Consider the following 13,073-nt stretch of genomic DNA (forward strand, 5'->3'; position numbering starts at 1 on the left):
GATGTCTGGGTAGGCATGATCCAATGTCCCAGCTTGTCCCTGCGACTTGTAAGGTGGGGCATTTTCAGCTCAGGAGCGCAGCCAAAAAATAAGCGGGATGTCTCTATGTCTCCTGTTCTTTCAGGCCTGTGATTATGCACTGCCCACACCACCCCCCACAGTGCTGCTGGCCCCTGGCCTTCCCACCCCGCCCTCCAAGACCCTGAACAGATTCTTCTGTTTTTATTCGAGCCTGAAGCCATGGTCTGAGATTAGAACACCTCCTGTGGAATTGCCAACACCTATTAGTTGGGTGTTTCAAAGATGGCTGCTCAGTTTGGCCCCTCCTGGGCTCTGCTGCTCCCCCAGCCCCCCATAACTCTCTCTCTTAGGAGTGGAACACCGCTGTGAGGAGGGCATGCTTATATTAGGCACTTCTGGTATGCCAGGCCTTGGGTTTGGTGTTTCATGTGTGTGATTTCATTAAATCTTCACAGTCACGTTCTCCGATGGCCATCAAGGCCCCACCTGACCTGGCCACGTTCCTTCTGAACTCACTCCCACGCTCTTCCTCGCCATCTGTTCCAGCCACAGAGAACACACCCTATAGAGGAGGTGGTACCGCTATCATTCCCTTTTACAGATGAGCAAACTGAGATTCAGAGAGGACAAATGAATTGCTCAGTCACAGAGATGGTCATTGGTGAAGCCAAACAGAATTCAAACCCAGAAGTGTCAAATGCCAGAATTCACAGGCTTAACCCATTCACAGTTCTAGCGCATAGGTATCCACACTCCTCCCACTGGACCACACCCAGCACAGCTTCCAAGCCATGCAGAAGTGGGGAGAATGCATCAGCTTGCCCTTAGAATTTGGCACAACAGAGCATCATCTCAGCCTTTGTCCCCTTCCATTAGCCCGTCCAGCTTGGCAGAGAGGCAGGGAGGCAACGTGGCTAAGCCCTCAGGGAGCCATAGCCATATTGCCAGGGCCTGGATCTTGGCATTGCTACTTACTGGCTGGGCAAGATGCTTAACTTCTCCATGCCCCCCCCTTTCCCTGGCTACGAAATGGGTTTTATTTTTTTTTGAGACAAAGTCTTGCTCTGTGGCCAGGCTGGAGTGCAGTGGCGTGATCTTGGCTCACTGCAACCTCTGCCTCCTAGGTTCAAGCGATTCTCCTGCCTCAGCCTCCCGAGTAGCTGGGACTACAGACATGAGCCACCACACCCAGATAATTCTTGCATTTTTAGTAGAGACAGGCTTTCACCATGATGGCCAGGGTGGTCTCAATCTCTTGACCTCATGATCTACTCACCTCGGCCTTCCAAAGTGCTAGGATTACAGGCGTAAACCACCACACCTGGCCTCCAAAATGGGGATTATACAGTGCTCACTATGCAGAATCACCATGAGGATGTGTGGGAAATAGAAAAGTTCCTTTTTAAAGTTTCCTTTCTTGTTAAAGAATAAATCATAAGTGTGCTAATAACTCTTTGTTAAGCCCTATCCTATGTAGCTGTTAGACATGCCATGCTTACAGGCACGTAGTACATTCAATGTACTTTAACCAAGATATCTGTGCTGGACGTGCTCACAGGCATGTCCCAGCTCTCCATGGCTTTTACCTGATTAGAAAAGTTTTAAGTTGTTAGCCAATGGGGTTTTAGTTTAGATTGTGAGGTCTGGCTCCAGCCAACAGAGATCAGATACAGCAGTAAGGATGACCCCAAATGCCTAAGAGATAAATTTGTGTTTTCCTTTGTTCTTGTACTCTTGTGGCATGATGGCTAGTGAAGATACCCTTCCTGCAGTCCAGGAAGTAAAAATTGCATTGCTGAAAGATGCTTTGTGTCAGTGCTGATTTTTCTTTGCAGCACTGAGCATCTATTTCCAACAGGATGTAAGGCGTGAGTGATGAAGCCGCACTGAGTTGGGTGCCCTCTCCCTGGGCTGCAGGCTGACCGCCTTTGGAGGTTGGGCCAGTGCCTCTGAGCTGTCTTTGACCTTGACGCCCCTCTTGCTCCCGCAAGGCCACTCTACCCCCACGTCATCCTCCATGGGAGCGCTGCAGCCGCTGCGGGGGTCCTCCTGCCTGCCAGCCTCCTGACCTGCCAACCTGACAAGTGCTTGTGCAGTCTTGGCCTAGTGGAGCAGGACTCCTCTGAGCTCTGCCCAGCTCCATGGCGGGCTGCCTGGAGGAGGAGAATGAATATTCATGGAGCTTTTCCCAGGTGCCTGGTTTTCTTCCTCACAAGGGTGGAAGGTGGTCACAATGACACGGAGGCTTGGAGTGGTCGGCCCAGGGGTTGGGCTGCTGGGCCTTTCGAAAAGCAGATTCCAAGCTGGCGTTCCTCTGGAGCAGAAGTTTGGGAGGTCAGAGAAAGTGCATTGCAAAGACGTCCCAGGTTTAGAAGGCAAAGCACAATTCTCCCGAGGACTTTTGGAGCTGACCTGACACCTAGCGGCCATAAGTGGGAATTACTCTACCTCTGGAGGCTCCCAGGGCCGCAGAGGCAGCTGGGCTTATTTGAAAGTCAAGGGTGGCCTGGAGGGTTTGGGTGGCAGGTGGGGGAGATTTTAACTTCCCTGTAATCTCCATCATTTCCGCAAAGCCACCCAAACAAAAATAAGATTTGATAAGAACAATTACTGCCTTTTCCATTTTATTCAAAAGATGAGAACAAAATCATCTTGAAAAAATGTGTTTTTATTGATCCATAAACATTACACATTTGTAACTTGTTCATTACACATTTTGATATTTCATAGCCTCTCCTTGCCCACACATAACCCTCAGGGTTCCACCTGGGCACCAACATTGATGGGACACTCAGTTACAGGCAGGGAACTGGAGAATTATATGGATTATAACAGGTTTAAAAGACAGGATCCCATCCCATTACAGGTGGCTTACACCTGTAATCCCAGAACTTTGAGAGGCTGAGGCAGGCAGGTCACTTGAGGCAGGAGTTCAAGACCAACCTGGCCAACATAGGGAAATCCCATCTCCACTAAAAATATAAAAAATTAGCTGCGTATGGTGGCGCAAGCCTGTAATCCCAGTTTCTTGGGAGGATGAGGCACGAGAATCGCTTGAATCTGGAGGTTGCAATTAGGTGTGTTCGTGCCACTGCCCTCCAGCCTGGGTGACAGAGCGAGACTCTGTGTCAAAAAAAGGAGACATGATCCCAGACGTCAAGGACTTCACTTTATGTGGGGAGATAGAGCAGATATCTACAAGAGTACCCTTTATTTATTTACAGAGTTTCACTCTTCTCGCCCAGGCTGGAGTGCAATGGTGCAATCTCAGCTCACTGCAACCTCTGCCTCCCGGGTTCAAGTGAAAGTGATTCTCCTGCTTCAGCCTCTTGAGTAGATGGGATTACAGGTGCCTGCCACCATGCCCAGCTAATTTTTGCATTTTTAGTAGAGACAGGGTTTCACCATCTTGGCCAGGCTGGTCTCGAACTCCTGACCTCAGATAATCTGCCTGCCTCGGCTTCCCAAAGTGCTGAGATTACAGGCTTGAGCCACTGCACCCAGCCTTTGCGTTTCTTTATATTCCCTTCATCATCCTCATTTTGACTTTGAGCCCCTAATCCACCAAGTTGATGGAAATTCCATTTCAGGAACTTGCTCAGGGTGGTACCAGTGAGCCTCCGTGGTGTCCACTTGTCAGGAGAGGCCCTCTGCCTGTTGGCCACTAGTCCACACTGATTATTGCTGGGGGTCTTTTGTTCCAGCCCAGGGGGTCCCTGCAAGCTGCTGCTCTGCTACCCTCATGCTATGTTTGGGGCAAGGGAGCTCTGCCAGGCTGGGAGCCCAGACCAACAGTCAGCCTCCAGGGCACAGCTCAGCTACTTGCTCTGAGGCTCTGCCAGACTTGAAGGCCTCCCTCTCCTCCCAGCAGTGCTGGGGAAGCTCCTCTGAGGGATGCTGTGATCCACCCTTCTCACCCTTCTCTGTTCTGTTCTCCCCAGTAAGCTTAGGCTGGGGGACATGGGCATTAGGGAGGGATGAGTCTTGCTAGAAACTTCTACCCTGCACCTAAACCTCACAAAGGCTAAGATTTTTTTTTTTTTTCTTTGAGACAAAATCTTGCTCTGTCACCCAGCCTGGAGTGCAGTGGCGAAATCTTGGCTCACTGCAACCTCTGCCTCCTGGGGTCAAGCAGTTCTCTGCCTCAGCCTCCTGAGTAGCTGGGATTACAGACACCCGCCACCATTCCTGGTTAATTTTTGTATTTTACTAGAGACGGGGGGCTCATCATCTTGGTCAGGCTGGTCTTGAACTCCTGACCTCGTGATCCACCTGCCTCAGCCAACCAAACTGCTGGGATTATAGGCGTGAACCACCACTACCGGCAAGGCTAAGATTTTAATAAGGAAGCGAATGGGGGGAAATGTAGCACATGAATGGGGACATAAATTATTTCCAATATTCTGCTGCATGTGCAGAGGGGTCTTGGTGTTTACCTCCACCCTTGGTGAAGCCAAGTGAAACCCAGGGATGGTGACTTAGTTCTTAGACCCTTCTCTGGTACGCCAAAGCCCCTGCGAGTGCCTGTTCCACCCACCTAATCAGCAACTGCTGTTCTTGGCTGTTCCTTTTCTTCCTTCGCTAAGCTCTTTCTGTCTCCCCAGTTTCCCAAGGATTTTAAAGGTGAAATGCAGAATGATAGACTCCTAGAATGGACTGGGAAGGCTTTATTTCAGCTGCTCCATTTTCAAGGGAAGCCACCCAGGCTCCACGGTTATGTGGCCACGATGAGATGCCCGTTCTCTTGGTCTCCCGTCCTGGCTCCCTCCTTGTCACCCCACAGCATCTGTTTGCTTCCTAAAGGCCCTTGTGGCTGGGTGCGGTGGCTCATGCCTGTAATCCTGGCACTTTGGGAGGCTGATTAGAGTGGATCACCTGAGGTCAGGAGTTTGAGACCAGGCTGGCCAACCTGATGAAACCCCGTCTCTACCAAAAATACAAAATTTAGCTGGGTGTGATGGTGGGTGCCTGTAATCTCAGCTACTCAGGAGGCTGAGGTAGGAGAATTGCTTGAACCCCGGAGGCAGAGGTTGCAATGAGCTGAGATCGCACCATTGGACTCCAGCCTGGGCGACAGAGCGAGACTCGATTACACCTGTAATCCTAGCACTTTGGGAGGCCAAGATATGTGGATCACCTGAGGTCAGGAGTTCGAGACCAGCCTGATGAACATGGAGAAACCCCATCTGTACTAAAAAAAAAAAAAAGCCCCTGCCCTCGTTCCCTCGGCCACTGCCTCCCACCGAGGAGGTCTCCCCGGACTCTGTTTCTAATCGCTATGACGACTGCCCTCGGGCCCCGACCTGCTACCTGAGGCTCTTTCCCTGCTGCCTAGCAACCCCATCACACTCCCAATTGTCTGTGCAGCTCTTAGCCAGGCTGCACCAACATGTCCCCTGGTCATCACTAAAAGCAAAAGGTGGTCCCCCTGGTGAAGGGCACACCACCAGCAGCCCAGGATGCCCAGAACCAAGCCAGACTTTATTTGCTTGTGCCCAGCCCTGGCCACGGCATCTGTCCATCGAGATTTCGGCCACCTCTTGGTCTCCTCCCTGCCACCATCCGACTTGCCAGGACTTCTCTCGCCAAGACTTCTTTCCAGACCAGGCTTGTTGCTACAGCTTCACTGTGTTCAAGAAACTGGTATGAAAGGTAAGGAAAAGATGCTGAGCGCCCGTACAGCCTCGTGGCTGATGGGAGAGAATGTTAAGACAGACTCAAATTCAAAGGAGACCATTTGTAAAGCTATCTCTGGCCCTAGAGGTCATGTTGTTAACCATTATATCTCCCCCATTACATACGTGAGTGCACACACACACACACACACACACACACACGCTTATTAGAAGTATGTGGAAAAGGCATGCAAATGTGCACCTAAAATTGTTTGCAAGAGCCTTTGGGGAGGCAGAGTGAACTATGGAGGGAGATAAAAATAAACCTTCATTTTTTTTCCTTGCTATGGGTTTAGAATTTTTATGAGATATTATTTGTAACATTAAAAATGAAAATGATTCATGCAACAATAAAAATTAAAACTCTGGGCCAGGCATGGTGGCTTACATCTGTAATCCCAGCACTTTGAGAGGCTGAGGTGGGCAGATCACCTGAGGTCGGGAGTTCGAGATTTGCCTGACCAACATGGTGAAACCCCGTCTCTACTAAAAATACAAAAATTAGCCAGGAGTGGTGATGGGTGCCTGTAATCCCAGCTACCTGGGAGGCTGAAGCGGGAGAATCACTTGAACCGGGAGGCAGAGGTTGCAGTGAGCCAATATCTCGCCATTGCACTCCAGCCTGGGCGACAGAGTGAGGCTCCATCTCAAAAAAAAAAAAAAAATATTAAAACTCTGTTCTCTGCTCTTCAATCAGAGCTGATGAAGTGGCAGTGTGAATCAGGTGCGGTGGCTAACACCTGTAATCCTAGCACTTTGGGAGGCCAAGGTATGTGGATCACCTGAGGTCAGGAGTTCGAGACCAGCCTGATGAACATGGAGAAATCCCGTCTGTACTAAAAATACAAAATTAGCCGGGCGTGGTGACGCACGCCTGTGATCCCAGCTACTCAGGAGGCTGAGGCAGGAGACTCATTTGAACCCAGGAGGCGGCGGTTGCAGTGAGCCAAGATCGAGCCATTGCACTCCAGCCTGGGCAGCAAGAGCGAGACTGTCTCAAAAAAACAGATAATAAAATAAAAATAAAATTTAAAAAACAGTGGCAGTGTACGATCCGAGGGGCAATTTGCGGTGTCCCCAAGGGCCCCCTGCACAGATGCTGAGACTCAGGGACCTAGACCCCAGTTCTGTCTCTCAATGGTCACGTGACCTTGCCTGCAAACCTGGAGACTGCTGGGCATGGGACCTGATCTGGAGCCTCTGAAATGGGCACTTGGCATTAGCTTCCCCAGGAACAAGAGGTGCCACTTTAGGTAGAGGGGCAGGTGAGGAGGCATGGGACAGGCCACTGAGCAGCACAAGAGTGGGAGGCGCGATGGTAGCGGGCAGGCCTGAGCCACCCTTGGGGCGCCCTTGCTGGATGCCAGTGTCACCACTGAGTGACACCTCCATGCCAGCCCCTGTGTGCATTTCCCCCACTCACTCCTTACAACCTCCTCCCAGGGGCCACAGTTCAGGGGCCGCAGTTATTTCCCCATTTTAAAGGGAGAGGAGCCCTATGCACAGCTGCAGCCTTGTTCAGCAGAGTGGGGCTTGCAGCTGGGTCGGGCTGCCTTTCCTGTCTGCATCGTGGTTTCTTCACGTGGAGGGCGCTGAGTGAGGCAAAGAGGTCCTGGGAGAAGGCTTGTGGGGCAGGGCCAGAGGGGGCGGGGCCACGTCACGCAGAAGCTCCTAAGAACATAGGCCAGCCACAGAGCCACCGAGACGGAGGGGAGCCCAGCTGCAGACTCATGCTTGGCAGGGGCCTCTGTGCCCTGCGCCTGGGCTAAGAGGTCTAGCACAGTGAGAGACAGAACAGCTGTGGACTCCTCAGGCCTGGAGTCATGGCCAGAGCTGTGAGAACTTGGCTGCTTTCCCTCCTTCCCTCCCACTCTCCCTCCCTTCCTTCCTTCTCTCCCTCCCTCCCTCCTTCTTTCTTTTCTTTTCTTTCTTTCTTCTTTCTTTCGAGACAGGGTCTCACTTTGTCACCCAGGCTGGAGTGCAGTGGTGCAGTCTCGACTCAGTGCAGCCTCTACCTCCTGGGCCCAAGCGATCCCCCTACTTCAGCCTCCCAAGGAGCTGGGACTTCAGGCATGGACCGCCATGCTCGGCCAATGTGGTTTTGGTTTTTAGTAGAGACAGGGATCTCGCCATCTTGCCCAGGCTTGTCTCGAACTCCTGGGCTCAAGGGATCCTCCCGTTTTAGCCTTCCCAAGTGCAGAGATGATAGGCATGAACTACAGCTCTGGGGAACCTGGTTTCTTTGCTGCACTTACTAGAGCTCTGTTTCATCACTCGCTAAGTGGGTGATGGCAGCACTGCCGTGGGGCACCATGAGGCTGCAGAACGTGCTTGTCTGGCAAGTGGGAGAGGGTGGGCGTGTGGTGGGCTTGGTGTGGGATGCCTACTAGCATCACCACCATGACGGACCTTCCCTCTCTCTTCAAGGAGTTTGGCCTAAGATACAACATCCCTCACTTGCCAACTGATGGCAGAGCGGAGGGACCTGTAGTCCCTGACGCACCGTGTGCCTCCGCCCTCTGTCTAGGTCTCTGTCTTGCCAGGCTGGGCTGCAACATTGCTGCCTCCTCTTTGGGCTGCAGGGGCGCCTGGCACACACACCTATGGCTCCTCTCACCCCACTGGGGCCTAAAGATCCCTTGCGGACCCTCTTCCTGGGCTGCGAGTGTGGGCTCCGGCTCCTCCCGCCAGCTTCCCCCAGCCTCCAGCCCAGCAGCGCCAACTGGGCTCAAGTTTCGCTAAAGAAGTGAACTGGGAATGAGAAGGAGGGTAGGCAGCGTGGCCTGGCCTTGGCATGCAGGGAACAGGCGGGCAGGTGAGGCTCCAAGTAAGAAAGTATAGACAGGGCGGCCAAAGGAGCTCCCATCAACCCAGCCAGGGCTGTGCAGGGAACAGGGAGTGTCATGGGGCCTGGGCTGACCTGAAGTTCACCATGCCTGTCTTCTCATCCAGCCTCTTTATCACCTCCCTGACCTGGTACTGGTTCAGAGGGACCTTGTTTTGCTGAGGAGGAGGATAGAACATGTGCAGTTAATAAAACTCTGTTCACCCCCACCCTAGGTACCTCCCCACTGCCTCTCACACATGCACACACACTCCCCAAACAATGCCTCACTCCTCCTGGGACCGCGGATGGTGACTGATCGAGAGCTCAGGGGAAACTGATTCCGCAGCATGGAGGGGCTGGAGAAAGCTCCTCGTCCATGCGCCATTGTTCAGACTCCAAAGGGCCTCCCTTTTCTGGGGGCAATACGGGAGGAGGAGATCAGAGTCAGGTGGAGTGAGTGGCCGGGGGAGGGGACAGGACTCTCCTTTGCAGCCTGTGAAGTTCATTCTCACTCCCTGCCATTGGGTCCGGGCCAGCCTCTTCACCTCTGGCCTGGGCACCGGGCACCGACTGTCTTATCCATCCCTGCCCGGGCCCCCGGGAACTTCTCCTCTGGAGTCCTATTCCTACAGGGTACAGTTCTCTCCTGGGATGCTCCCTTCAGGTATGCATTACAGGGGGCTTTTGGCACCTTTATGACATGTGGAGTGAGAGGAATGTGGGATTTCAGGCAAAATGACAGGCCCAAGGTGGAACCTGGGATTTTGGGATGTGGTCTCCTCCCACTTCCTTTATTATCTGCCCAGTAGTGAAATGCAATGGGGAGAAAGACCTCCAGATAGAAGGTGCATCTCTGGGTGGTATCTCGGGTTATCGGTGGCATCAAGCCACAGCACAGGAATGACTTCAGCAGGGGTTGGGGGAGGTCTTGGGCTCCCTCTGGGCCTGGAGAAATGAGGGGAGTGTCCCACAGCCAGTCCCAGGAAGCTCTGGGAAGTGCTCACAAGCTCTTTGGCTCCTCCCCCCCCCCCCCACACACTCTCTCTCTCTCTCTCTCTCTCTCTCTCACACACACACACACACACACACGCTCACACGCAGCCTGAGGCCATAGGACCCAGCGCACCTCTATCATCACTTTCTGGAAGTCGCCTACTGACATCCTCATCGTCCCAGTAGGGTTCAGGCTCTTGAAGAAGTCCTCCACCGTGATTTTGTGCTGGTCTGCATAGCTCTGAGAGAAGCAGGAGAGACCAGGAGCAAACACTTGGCTTGCTTTCTTTATTTTTTATGATTGCACTTTAGGTTCTGGGGCACATGTGCAGATCATGCAGGACTGTTGCATAGGTACATACATGGCAAGGTGGTTTGCTGCCTCCATCCCTGTCACCTATGCCTGGCATTTCTCCCCATGTTATCCCTCCCCAACCTCCTCACCCCCTGCTGTCCCTCCCCTAGCCCCCCTCAACAGACCCCACTGTGTGATGCTCCCCTCCCTGTGCTTGTGTTCTCATTGTTCAACACCTGCCTATGAGCCAGAATATGCGGTGTTTGGTTTCTGTTCTTGAAACACTTGGCTTTCTAAAGTCGATCACAGATCCCCCTTCCCTCCCCCAAAGGCTGGCCCACGCTTCCAGGTGGCTGAGAAGGGCAGAAGGCCAAGGTGAGGAGCCTGTGTCTCCCAGGTGTTGGCCGTCCCCTAAGACCAAGAGCCGAGTGCAGGCCCACCAGGCCTGGCAAGGGTGCATGCTGGGATGGTTCTTGTGTGCTCGCTAGGCTTCTAGGAGCCCCTTGGCACCGCACAGATGCTCCCTCCATTCCAAAGGTGGAAGGATGGAGATCAAGGGTGTTCAGGCGCCGCAGTGTCAAGGGAATGGGGGCAGTGATCCTATCTACATACATGATCTGTTAACACTGGTATAGACGGTGTGCTGTGGATAGTAGGTGGATGGTCGGAGATCAGGAGGTTAAACCACAGCTGCATAATGTGATCATCGCTCTACGAATTCCTAGGATTCTCACAGTTTCACATCAATGCTCATATGGAAACGTACTTTGTCAGACTATTTTTAAAACAGTATTTTTTTTTTTTTTTTGAGACGGAGTCTCGCTCTATGGCAGGCTGGAGTGCAGTGGTGTGATCTCGGCTCACTGCAACCTCTGCCCCAGGTTCAAGTGATTCTCCTGTCTCAGCTTCCCGAGTAGCTGGGATTACAGGCATCTGCTACCACGCCTGGCTAATTTTTGTATTTTTAGTAGAGACAGGGTTTCACCATGTTGGCCAGGCTGGTCTTGAACTCCTGACTTCAAGTGATCTGCCCACCCAGCCTCCCAAAGTCCTGGGATTCTAGGTCTGAGCTACTGCACCCGGCCTTATAAATATTCTTTTGGATCCTTTTTAATTATCCTTTTGTTTCTCTTCCCCCTGCCACCCCCCAGCCCCCACTCTCAGAAGCCCCAGACGAGGTCCTGTTGTATCGATAGCTATTCCTGGCAACGTCCTGCTCACTGAGCGTTTCCTCAGGGCTCAGCCCTGGGACCTTTGCTCTTCGCTGCCCACACTTCTCCTTCTGGAGCACATGGCCTCTCACCCTTCCAGAGTGACCTCCGGAGCTACATTTCCAGTCCCTTATCCTCTACAGCTGCTGGACACCCCACGGGCACCTCAATCAACACAGGCAAAGTACATCTTGTCCCCCAATCCTGCACACTGCTGTTGAGTCCTACGGCAGATGCCGTGGGTGAGCCCTCGGCACCCGCTGCTGTTTCTTCAGAGCAGGCTTCTCTTCCATGCAGAGGCTGCAAAGCTGAAAGTGACATTCCCCAAGCCCCCTTGCAGCTGGGGGTCAGAATGGGATAGCCTTTGCCAAGCACCTGCCTGAGATGTTAAGTGTGAGGCTTGTGTCTGATTTGAGAGAGGCAGGTGGCGGGCAGCGGCGGTGGCTGCTTCCTGACTGAGCGGGGATCCCGCAATCATGCAGCTTCTTGTTTACAGCAGAAGCAGCACTCTCTTGGCAACCCAGTTGGGGTGTTTTGAGAGTCCTTTCTGGAATCTAACAAGAGTCTGTTTATTCAGCTGTCCTGACGTTTCTGTGGTCTCTCTCCTGTAATAAACCCCTGTGTGCTTAATGTAGCTGGAGTAAATTCTGTGGCCAGCAGCTAAGAACCTTGCCCAGCTACTTCAGTGGGTGCTGCGCTAAGACCCCACACAGCCCTGCCCTGGTGGAGTTCACAGGGTTGCGATCAAAGGGTGAAGGTGAAGCCGGGCCAGGTGCAGTGGCTCAAGCATATAATCTGCTTTGGGAGCACTTTGGGAGGCTGAGATGGACGGATCGCCTGAGGTCAAGAGGTCGAGACCATCCTGGTCAACATGGTGAAACCCCGTCTCTACTAAAAATACAAAAAATTAGCTGGGCATGGTGGTGCGTGCCTGTAATCCCAGCTACTCAGGAGGCTGAGGCAGGAGAATTGCCTGAACCCAGGAGGCGGAGGTTTCGGTGAGCCGAGATCGCGCCATTGCACTCCAGCCTGGGTAACATGAGTGAAACTCCGTCTCAAAAAAAAACAACAAACCAACAAAAAAAAAAAGAGTTCGAGACCAGCCTGTCCAACATGGCAAAACTCCGTCTCTACTGAAAATACAAAAGTTAGCCAGGCATGGTGGCACATGCCTATAGTCCCAGCTACTCGGGAGGCTGAGGCAGGAGAATCGCTTGAACCCAGGAGGTGGGGGTTGCAGTGAGCCGAGATCTCGCTATTGCACACTCCAGCCTGGGCAATACAGGGAGACTCTGTTCCAAAAAAATAAAAAAGAAACAGTGAAGCCAAGGGCTGCGGGAACGCACAGCAAGGGTGTTCACTCTTGACCACGGAATCCAAGAAGAGTTTCCCTAGGAAGTGACATTTGAGTAGAGACCTGAGAAGAATGGGTAGGAATGAGCGAGACAAAGAGGCAAGAGAAAACGTGTTCTAGGTGGAAGGGCCTGTCCTGCAGGCACACAGGCCTGCAGTGAAGAGAGAGCTGAGGCAAAGGGGGTCGGGGAGCAATCCAGCGGGGCTGAAGCGTGGAGAGGCAGGAAGGGCCAGGGGGCAGGCACCTTCCCTCTCTGCACTTCCCTGCCTCTGGCAATCTTTCTTTTAGTTCCTTGGGCTGGAAATCTTGGGTTATCTTTGGGTTTTTCTCATCATCACAGGCCTTTCTATCCCAACACACACACACACCCACATGCATGCGACACACACCCACATGTACTCAACCATTCGCCAAGTCCTGGAGATGTTTCCATAATGACACTCTTACATGTGCCCTTCAATTCCATTACTGTTCTCAGCCAAGCCATCATTCCACATCTAGAGTGCTGCAATTGTGTGCCTGTTGGCTTTCCTACTTTTTTTTTTTTTTTTTTTTTGAGACGGGGTTTCGCTCTTGTTACCAAGGCTGGAGTGCAATGGCGCGATCTCGGCTCACCGCAACCTCCGCCTCCTGGGTTCAGGCAATTCTCCTGCCTCAGCCTCCTGAGTAGCTGGGATTACAGGCACGCGCCACCATG

At 52.6% G+C, this 13,073-nt stretch overlaps 1 protein-coding gene across 1 annotated transcript in view; it reads right to left on the reverse strand.

Moving 5' to 3' along the window:
• Positions 1-5,248: 5,248 nt before the first annotated feature.
• Positions 5,249-13,073, reverse strand: part of LRRC74A (leucine rich repeat containing 74A) — a 43,198-nt gene continuing 35,373 nt past the window's right edge. Inside the window, 3 exon segments of the mRNA XM_032287264.1 lie at positions 5,249-5,661; positions 8,617-8,699; positions 9,650-9,757. Of these exon segments, the coding sequence (XP_032143155.1) occupies positions 5,637-5,661; positions 8,617-8,699; positions 9,650-9,757 (216 nt within the window). The 3' untranslated portion in view covers positions 5,249-5,636.

Source organism: Sapajus apella, unplaced genomic scaffold (genome assembly GCF_009761245.1).
Source record: "Sapajus apella isolate SASKATOON/1434 unplaced genomic scaffold, GSC_monkey_1.0 scaffold20, whole genome shotgun sequence".
Classification (NCBI taxonomy): domain Eukaryota; kingdom Metazoa; phylum Chordata; class Mammalia; order Primates; family Cebidae; genus Sapajus; species Sapajus apella.